At 36.3% G+C, this 11250-nt stretch overlaps 1 protein-coding gene across 1 annotated transcript in view; it reads right to left on the reverse strand.

Moving 5' to 3' along the window:
* Positions 1-10349, reverse strand: part of LOC149142828 (transcription initiation factor IIB-like) — a 28194-nt gene extending 17845 nt beyond the window's left edge. Inside the window, exon 1 of the mRNA XM_089451591.1 lies at positions 10295-10349. Coding sequence (XP_089307717.1) covers positions 10295-10349 — 55 coding nt within the window. The remainder of the gene's footprint in view (positions 1-10294) is intronic.
* Between the last annotated feature and the right edge of the window lie 901 nt (positions 10350-11250).

Here is an 11250-nt window from a genome sequence, read left to right on the forward strand (position 1 = left end):
CATACTCAACGAAGTAAGAAACAAGGTTAACTAAGCACATATTTTGCACCACACTTCATCAGTTTACTAACCCTGGTCTATAATTTATGTTAGAAATTTAAGACATTAACTTGAATGAATAGATACAAATGTTATAATAAAAGACTTCGGAAAATTGTTGAAAACATTGATGTTGTAATTGATGAAGCATGCAGAAATCCGGAACAAATGAAATCAACAGAGGAATATGACAGTGAGGAAGTTGAGGAATTCATTCCCACATCAAATCAAAATGATATAGAAGAAGAAACCAATGAAGCACCAGAAGATACAACAGACAGGGAAAAGACTCCATCCAGGTATGTTCAGAAGAATCATCCAGAATCTCAAATTCTAGGAGAAAAGGGGGTTGGAGTACAAACAAGAAGAACTTTTACAGGGACCTCAAGCTATCTAGAATTACTATCCTCCACTAAACCTCAGAATGTAAATGAATCCTGCAAAGATGAATGTTGGTTCAAGGCCATGGATGAAGAACTTGACCAAATTGAAAAGAATGATACTTGGGAGTTAGTTCCTAGACCTCATGATAAAAATGTTATAGGAACAAAATGGATATTTAAGAACAAGCTAAATGAAAATGGAGAAGTTATTAGAAACAAGGCCAGACTTGTTTGTAAAGGGTATGCTCAACAAGAAGGTATAGATTTTGAAGAAACTTTTGCACCTATTTCCAGACTTGAAGCCATAAGGATGTTTCTTGCTCTTTCTAGTTTTCGAAAATTCAAAGTATATCAAATGGATGTAAAATCAACCTTCCTTAATGGAGATTTAGAAGAAGAAGTTTATATTGAACATCTAGAAGGATTCATTCTTGGAAATGATGCAAAACTCGTATGCAAGCTTAAAAAGGCTCTCTATGGTCTAAAACAGGCTCCAAGGGCTTGGTATTATCGCCTTGACAAATATCTACAACAACAAGGTTTCACAAAAGGCTCCGCAGATAGCAATTTATACATAAAGGTTGAAAACGATAAACTATTAATTATTGTTTTTTATGTTGATGATATCATCTTTGGTAGCAATGAAGAATCCATGAGTCAGAATTTTTCTTCAGTAATGTAGCAAGAATTTGAAATGTCCTTACTTGGTGAACTTACTTATTTTCTTTGTGTACAAGTACAGAAAACAAAAGATGGTATCTTTCTTTCACAAACCAAATATCTGAAGCAAATCTTGAAGAAGTACATAATGGAAGATCCTAAACCAGGATGTACTCCAATGGTAACAGGATGCAGTCTCAGTTCTAACGACGAATCACCAGCAGTAAATCAACCAACTTACAGATCTATGATTAGAAGTTTGCTTTATCTAATAGATACCAAACCTGATATCATGCATGCAATAGGAATTGTTGTAAGGTGCCAAGAAAATCCAGAGGAATCACATCTCCAGGAAATTAAAAGAATTTTAAAATATCTTCAAGGAACTCAGGACTTTGGACTATGGTATCCTAAAGATACAAACCTTACTCTTCATGCATATATAGATGTAGATTGGGCAGGAAATGTTGATGATCGAAAGAGCACTAGTGGAGGTGCATTCTATATGGGTTCTCGGTTAGTGTCATGGTTCAGCAAGAAACAAAGTTCGATTGCCTTATCTACAGCTAAAGCAGAATATGTGGCTGTTGCATCTTGCTGCACACAACTACTTTGGATGATGCAAACATTGCAAGACATTCAGATCACATGTACTCCACCCATCTCCATTCTATGTGATAATACAAGTGCCATCAGTATTTCAAAAAATCTTGTCATGCACTCCAAGACCAAGCACATACCCATTAAGTACCATTTTCTATGAGAACAAGTGCTTGAACAAAAGGTTAAATTGGAGTATGTTCCCTCCAAAGAATAGGTTGTTGATATATTCACTAAACCACTTCCTAGATAAACATTTGAATATCTCAGACAAAAGCTGGAGTAGTTTCTACATCATCCTGCTGTTAAATCTAGTTTTCATAGGAAGGTTATTATACATAGGTTTCATGAAGTATAGTCATGTATATACACGGGTTTCTATGGCTGAAGGAGCGTATATGTTTTTCTCACAGAAAAACAGTGAGTTAGACTCTGATGTGGGTGCTCTGTCTGATATTGATGATTACACTTTGACGATATGCTTTGTTCATTGATTTTTATCTGACTAACAAAGATGCCTTGATGAATGACTTGTTGACAATGCACAGGTAGCACAGGTCTAGGGGGAGAATTAGCCTTCACTCACATTCATCATTGTTGGAATCATGGTTGCTGAGTTCAACCATGGCTTCAGATACTTATATCATTTCTTGCATAAGTCATGTAAAGATCTAGGGTGTGATATGACTTCTTCTGTCATGGTTTATATTTCAATGAGTCTTATTGGACATATGATGTAATTTGTATACCCACTTTGCATGGGATGGATGATGTAATAATTGTTGTATTTCTGTCATGTATAAACAATTGGTATATCCCCACTTGATTGGGTGGATGAGTCAAATATGGTGTATCCCACTTGATTGATGTATGTATGAGTCATTGGTCATAGGAAGGTCATACTAACTTAGTTGAGTTATAGAGTCATGTTATTCTTTTGAAACATATCTTTGCAGACTCGACATGTACTCAGGGGGAGCATGGATAGCATAATGTATATCAAAGGGGGAGAATAACTTGGTCTGCCCTTTGCCCTTAATTTCAAAGGGGAAGAGTATTTTGGTGTCGCTTGTTATCTCTAACGGTTTCTACAGCTTGCAGTAATCAAAATTAGCATGGTTGTCATCAAGTCCAAAGGGGGAGATTGTGGGAATTATAAGTGTTGTCCTTAATGGAAACTCATTCACATATCAGTTCAATTTTGATGAAAGGCAACCCACAGTGTAACAGATCCATTCAGATGTAATAGGGCATTGGTACAGAAGAATAGGAAGATGAAGCTAAAGTCTACTAATCAGAATGAAGAAGTTGAAGATAAATGATGGTGAAAAGAAGTCTAAGATGTATACGCAGGTACACTTAGTTAAAACAGCGTATATGCGTAGGTCCACAGAACAAAAAGTGTGTATACATATACACACACTCCCGCAAGAGGAAAAGCGCATATAAGTTGGAAAATCAAGGAATTTCAAGAGTAGAGAATACTAGGGGTCAATACCATGGTATTAGCCCACAATATTGAGCAGAGTAACGACTATTTGATCTTGCCCAAGAATACCAGGGATTCTAAGTGGTTTTGGTCTGAGGTATTGAGAAAGGCCTAAAACTATATAATGAGGAGAAGATCATATGGCCAAGGTGTGGAAGTGAAAAGGGTTTCTAAGGCATACTTCTATCTGAAGTATATTTTATGTTGCAGGGGGTATGTTGGTGATTTGATCTAAAATATTTTGTGCACCTTGAATTAAATGTTGGATCAGGATCATGAGACCTAAAATGAATTATCATTGAATGATCTGATATTGGTTGGGCCAAATCTAATTGGGTACACCCGTTTTATTCTTTGAATATCATGATTTGGGTTTGTCTAAAGTCCGGAATAGCAGTGAAGTTTTGGGTTAATATTTGCATATCTATACGCTGGTTCTCTTTGGTGAAGTTGCGTATACACGCCAGTTTGGCTCTTCCAAGTAGCGTATGCAAAAGAAAAGTATGTTGTTCAAAGATGACTGATCTATTTGATCAGTACTATTTTTTTACTATTTTCTGTCAATGAAGTCTTCTTAGATCTGGATGTAAAACTAAATGCATAAGGAGTTTGATATCTGATTGATTGATTGTATAAGTGAGAAGGGTGTTCTTTGCTACTGCCTATGTAAGGCTCTGTAAATTTACAGTAGATGTTCAGTTTATTGCTGTTTGGTACAGACTTGATTCAGAAGTTTTATGTTTTAGTAGTTTTGAAGGTATACGCATGTTTGATTAAAGGAAGTAGTGTATACAAGCATGTTGGGCTTAGTAAAATAGCTTATACATTCTGATGCATGATTTTTGAGGTTGCAGCTGGTTCTAAATGATGATGAAGGTTTTTGGTTTTAGTGCAGTGTTCTGGTGACAATAATTTGCTTGTTCAGATTACCTGATTGTTGGTTGATGTAGTTTGAGTTTTAAAGTTTCTAATGGGTCCAGTATGAAAATTTGATGAAACGAGGCCTTCATGTGTATTGTTGTGTACCAGGAGCATCCAATCTAAAAATTTATGAAATGTGGTCCTTGGAGGAAGAGAGAAGGGCGTAGCCTTCTATAGGTTGGTGCCTATGTACTAGTAAACACATTGGCTATTACAAGAGCTAGGGGGTTGTAGCTCCCTTCCAGTAGAAGCTAGAAAACGAGAGAAGGTTGTAGCCTTCTGCAGGTGGGTGCCTGCGTACTGGTATGATTCTGCACTAGTACAAGATTGTAAACAGATTTTCTTATTATTAAAAGAAGACAGAGATGACAGCAGCAGGTGGTTTTCACCCACATTGGGTTTCCACCTTAAATCTTGGTGTTCATGTATGTTTCTTACATGTGATGGTTTATTCTGTTTTTACTGCACTGTTTAATAAGTTACTGATGCACTGGTTATAGATCAACGCATGATAAATTAACTAAATCATTAGTTCTCTACGTATATGCTGGTTTCAGTAATCACAGTAGCATGTACACGCTAGTTCACTTCACAGAAGTAGCATATATAAATCTGTTTGGGAATGAAAAATTATTGATCTATTAATATTGATTCACCCCCCCTCTCAGTGTTATTTCCAACAGAAATTCCTAATTTAATTTTCCCTTGATTCAATTAGGATAAATTTCAATTTCAATTTCAGCAAAATATTGGAGGTAGTTAACTGAGGTGACATGTCTCTTATCACTCAGTTAACTCAGTAAATTTGAGTTGGAGACACTTGAGTTCAGTTCTACATGATTGATTGCTAATTTGTAGCAATCTATTTCAGTTAATTTGAGTTATTGTAAGCGTAACTAGTTCTCACTATCAGTAGAACTACTGGAGGTTTAGTTAAGGGTGTGTAACTTTTTCCAAAATGAGTGATCATCTAGTTAGTTGGTCAATCATCCCAAAATAATTGTTGCATGCAGAGAATTTGAGTCACCCAGTTGAGATTGGAGTTCAAGGGAAGTGTGATGTCAATTGTGAGGCAAGGGTATTCCGGAAATCTCCTTGATTCTATCGGGATCAATATGGATTCCAGATTTTGACATTATAAATCCAAGAAGTTTTCCTTCACTTAATGCAAAAAAGGACTTTTTTGGGTTAAGTGAAATTTTGTACCTTTGGCAACATTGGAAGATCTGTTTCAAATCTATGAGATGATTACCTCATTTTTTGGAATATACAGTTATATCATCCAAGTAGATTACTACCAATTTGTTTACTAATCCCTTAAATGCGATGTCCATGGCTCTTTGAAATGTGGCACCAACGTTGATCAGACCAAAAGGCATCTTTTGATATACATAAGTGACCCATTTGGTTCTGAATGTAGTCTTTAATTGATCATCAAGGTGGACCAAAACTTGGTTGTAGCCAGAGAAACCATCCAAAAAGGACATTAATTCTTATCCTGCAACTGGTTGTAATACTTGCTCCATGGGAGGCAAAGGAAAATTATCCTTTTGGCAGGCTTTGTTAAGATTTCGAAAGTCAATGCAAATTCTAATGTCTTCGTTTTTCTTTCTAACGGGAACCATATTGGAAACCCATTTAGAATGTCACACAGGAAAAATGATTTTGGCTTTCAATAACTTATTGAGCTCAGATTTGATCTCGTTTTCTAGGTTAGGATGGATCTTTCTCAGCTTTTGCTGGATAGGTTTCTCATCATCTATCATTGGGATCGTATGATAAATGATAGAAGTGTCGTAAGTCTTAAGTTCATCATAGTTCCAGGCAAAGATGCTTTTGTATTGTTTCAAGAGACGAACGTATGCTAATATTTCTTTAGGGGCCAGGCCAAGACCTAGATTGATATTCTGTGGCTTGGTATCAGTTCCTAGATTTACCAATTCATAGTTTAGAGTTGAACTTTGAAGTTTTGAATTGGTAGATCTTTTGAATCGGTGTTTCAAATCATATAAGTCTTCCAATTTGACTTCTGATTTTGGCATAGCATTATTAGTGCTATCTTGTTGCAATTGTTTTTCATGTTGGTCTTCATCTAGAATCTGATTATTGTAAGATCCCTATGATGTGAGGAAGCTTACAATATCATGATCATCGTTGAAAATTCTCCAATTTGTAATGTTACCAGGAATCGAGGGTCTAAAGATTAATTCGATTGAGAATCTATATGGGCTAAAGTCTTCTGAGGGAATAAGCTTGGAAGCTATGTTTGCCAAGAGGTCAGCACTAGCGTTTTGGAGTATGGGAATTGATGAAATATTGAATGCTATAAAATGTTCAGTCAGATCTTGTACTAAAGATTGATAATGCTTTAAATGACCTAATAGACAATGTATAGTATTTCATACCTGTCTAATTACAATCTTGGAATCTCCAAAAACTTGTAGATACTTGATATCTAGTCCAATTGCTTTGTATAATCCTTGGATTAAAGCCTCGTATTCTGCAGTATTATTGGTACAATCGAACTCGAGTATTCAAGTTAACATAATTTTGTTTCCCTCTGGACTGATTAATATGCATCCTGCTCCTGCTCCTTCGTTAGACTTAGAACCGTCAAAAACTAACTTCCAAAATAAAGATTTATTTACAGGACTATCTATGAAATTAACAAATTTAGAACTATTTGTTTGAGAAAAGTTTTCTACTTGAGAAAAAATAGAATGTTCTAAATAAGGTGAAGTATGAGCATTGAAATTTCCTAAGAAAGAATCAACAGAATAGTTGCCAATTATATTGTTGTTGTATGCTACAGGTTCATTTTCTCCTTCCAATTCTGTTACTATGTATTTTTGATGTCTTTCTCGCTCAACCTTTATTTGATTTGGTTTACCATTGTAAGGGAGCCACATATGCGACCAATCGGTTGCAAAATATCCATGAAGCTTTTCAGACCAATCTCTGCTAAGAATTAAGCCATAAAATTCTGGAATATCTACAACTAAAATATAGATAACTTGACATACCTTTGGATTAGATGACAGCCTTATGGTAACCTGATTTAGTTCTCTGATTACTTCAACTTGCGATCGGTCTAGCTGAACTATGTGCACTACAGATTTTTGGGGTTGAACGTTCAGCTTTGCACATATTGATTTAGGTAAGATATTGGATGAAGCTCCTGAATCAACTAAACAATTATGCAAATTTTTATTGAAAATTTCATAAGAAGAAATGGTGGAGTATGAGATCTTGACCTTCCTCCAATTAAAGCGATATCATTTGGATCAACTTTACTAGTGACAGTATTTGGAGGTCTTCCCATCTCGTGGGAAGCTTGCGAGATTATAGCGGAAGGCAGAGGTGCAACTGGTATTGCATGCAATTCTTTCAAAAGGAGCTTTTGTTGATGTTTTAACTTGCTCAATTCATAAAAAGTAATGTTAGCCCTAGTCTTCTTCATGTCTTCTATGATATTATACTCCATCTCATCAAAAACAATCAATGTTTTAGATGGATTTGGTGAATCTGTTTGGACTGGGCTTGTTTGAGTCGCTTTGGGTGACGTTTTCTTAGCTGCGACTTTATCCTTAGTCATTGAGCTTGCACTCTTTGGCTTAGGAGTAGGTTGAGGAGGATCGAGTTGATTTCTACTTCTAGTACTGACTGGTGATGCCTCTTGATCCTCTTCGTCTGGGAGGATAAAATCCCACATTCCTTGTACTTCTACAATTTCTTCTTCATCAGTAGGCTCTTCGTTGGAAATTTCCTCTTCTTCTTCCTCTGATTCAGCATTAGTAATAGCATTGGGAGGCTTTGAATCAGTTGAAGGATTTCTTCTATAAGGCTTGTAAGGCTTTTTAGAAGAAGTCTCTGCTACTTGTTTCTTTATGTCAACCATTTTGTTAGACATGGTTTTCAAAACTTTTTGCAATCCCTCTAAATCAAATGGGTCTTTGGACTGTTTTTTCTTTGGATCTTCTTTGAAAGTAACCTTCTTAGATTTACGTTCATCAACGACGTTTTTCTTTTCTAAAGCTATGATGCGTTTCTCTACCGCTATTGCTTCCTTCATATTGTCAGCTAAAGTTGTTTTGTTAGCTCTATCAACGAAGATTGTTATGTTTGATGGTAGAGCAGATATGTACCATTCACTTCGAACTTCTTTGCTAGGTTTGGAGGCGGTAGGAATTTTGTTCAAAAGTTTATTAAAACGTGAGTTAAAATCTTTGACAGGTTCCCTTGATTCAGCCCTAAGGTTAGACAGGTCATTGATTAGTGTTACAGTGGACCTGTCATCACCGAACTTAGTCAAGAATTGTTCTTGGAAAATATCCCAACTAGTGATAGATCTGGATGGTAATGAGAAATACCATGATCTGGCTACTCCTTGCAAAGTGTAAGGAAAGAGTCGAACGACAGCATCTTCATTAGTAACCCCATTGAAATTTATGTATAACATAAAGTTGTTTATGTGCTCTTCTGCTAGCATGCCTACTTCAAGATTAAACTTAGGTAGCCATTTTTCGGGATGGGCCAGTAATTGACTCAAGGGTGCAGGCATTAAGACTGCCCCTAGGTTATTCCATGGCATTTGGGCCATCGTTGAACTACTAACAGAGGAAAGCGCAGAAGATGATCCCTATGGTTGGGAAGATGAGGATATTACAGTTCCAGATGATTGAGAAGGAGATGTTGAAGTTCTAGTGGTCTGGTGGACGATAATTTGAAGTGGAGGAGTGGATGGTTGACTTCGCGGTGGAGAGGTTGAGATGGATGATGATGACGAAAGAGTCTCACTATCAGACCCTTTAGGTGATTTCCTTGCTCTCTTCCTTGTAGGTAGAGGTAATTTAGTTGGTTCGATACCAAACTTTTCACTCTGCAATCTGGTAAGGGGATGAGAAGGGTTATATTGCGAAGTCACACTACCTTGAGATTTTTCAGATTTTTGAGGAGATATTGAAAATCGTTGAAGTTTATGGATCAAAGATTCAACTTCAAGAGGTTCAATAGTATATTTCTCTGAAATATTCGGGTTTGTGGCAGTGGTTGTTGTTATATCGACTTCTCGCTCAAGATTTAAAGACTCTAAATGTGATGGAGAAGTTGGGGGAGATGGTCAGGGCGATTTACTCTTAGAATGGTATTTAGATTTAGATTTACTTGCCATTCATAGTTCAGAGGCCCTCCTTCTAGCGCCAAATATGTTGAAGCCCCGAAAATCGTGTCTACAACAAGGGGGATACCCACCTGGTCCGGACCTTGGTTAGTAGCTCCTTTTCCGTTTGGTGTAGTGGGTCCAACTGGGGATATGGGACCAATTTCCCAATTTATGTGTGTGTGTGTTGAGAATTGATATTTCTTTCCTAATAATCTCTAAGTAAAATGCTTTTATTCTAAATCTAATGTAACGACATGCAATTGTATTCTAATAAATAGAAATATCTAATTCTAAAACTACCCTGGGATTTTATCTTTCAATTATGCGATCTAAAATGATTTCAAATGGCAATTGGTAATAAAGATCATTCAACTGCTATGAGAAAAGAATTCAATAAAGATAAACCATTTTGTATAAAAAGTTAGACGAAACAATTGTGAAAAACATATCGCATAATAAGTTACTCATATATTAAAGCATAAATAAATAGCTATCACCGTACAGAAGTGCCAAATGATAGCTCAAGAATTTAAGCATTCATACATAAATAACTGAAGATGAATATCACCATAACACATAAGCAGAATTTGTTAAGAGATAAAAGTACCATTTATAACGAGTCCTACTCATGAGTTCCAGCAATAATGATCTATCTCTTCTTAATCCAACATCCACTAAGAGTACAAAAGTGCAACATCAGTAGTAGATATTAAATGCAGATATCAATAAATCTTGTTCCATTCATTCATCAAAACCTCCTCGGAGGGTGCAAAAGTGCATGTTCTAAGGACAAGTTTTTGATAAATTTCAAGACCCTTCTCTAAATGCATGAGAAGAGTTTAAATACTACTAGCTAAATCTAAAAATAATTTATTACAAAAATGTAGGATACGGTTTAAATGACCATCCTCATTTTAGGCAAAAATAAAGCAAAACTAAAACTAAAACTGAATCTAAAACTAAAACTAATAACTAACTATCTATGTATCTGTTCCTTGTAGTTGCAAGCGTTTAGCATTTACTTGAGGAGAGTTGGCTGACCGACTTCTGACTTTAGCTGTCCTACGAAAACGAAATCGGTAAGAGTTGGCGACATCTTCTCGACAAAATTAATGATACATTTGAGAGTCATGCACTGGCTGTGTGGTTTTACCAAGTACGTCCAGTAAGAATCCTAATTCATTTTGGTTAACCTTTTGATGGACTCTGCTTTTTCTTGAGCCTTCTGTCTCCAGCTTATCTGTAGATGCTGTACATTTGGTAGATATTTACATACTATTTGAAGATAAATACCACTAGTTTTTGAGTTCAAGTTTTACCTTCCGCCTTTAGCACTTTTTCCTACAAATTTCCAAGCTTACAGGCGACTGAGCGATTAGAGGCTTTCGATTTTAAGAGGTTTTGCCTGGTGCATCGAAAACTGCCTCGGTTTCTTGATCCGGGCTTCCTTGATGCTATTTTTTTGCCTCTTGTGTGCCTTTTAATATAAACCTTAAATTTTGTGGAAAGAACGACTTCGTACATTCTTGGCTCTGAGTCTTAAACTGTCTATTCGTGATATCAACACTATCCAGTACCCATTTGACCATGTCCGTGTATGGAAGAATTTTGGGCCTCACCTCTATCCGATGCAAGAAAGAACATGCTAGTTCTGTAATAGACGCTTTAGATGACCTGTGTGAGCCAACAGTAGTTGTAACCTCCATTATTCTGGGGTTTTCTTCCTTGAGTAGACTGTACATGCCTTCCTAAGTAGTAATACCAACATCTTTGTTACAGGTGGTGTTTGTGTATAAGGGCGTCATCTCTTTATCTTCAGAACTCGGAGTTTTACCCTTCTTTCCCATAATATTCGGAACACTACTATGTACACTTCTCTGCTCTTCGCTCCTGCAGTTTACAAATGAGGCAAGAATAATGATAAGGAAAAAAAGTGACGGGAAAGCTTTAAATGCCAAAAATATATAAAATATATGACCCTACGTGAAATGGCTCCT

Source organism: Pinus tabuliformis, chromosome X (assembly GCF_031772625.1).
Source record: "Pinus tabuliformis cultivar Carrire ecotype Pingquan chromosome X, CPIR1, whole genome shotgun sequence".
In the NCBI taxonomy this organism is placed as follows: Eukaryota; Viridiplantae; Streptophyta; class Pinopsida; order Pinales; family Pinaceae; genus Pinus; species Pinus tabuliformis.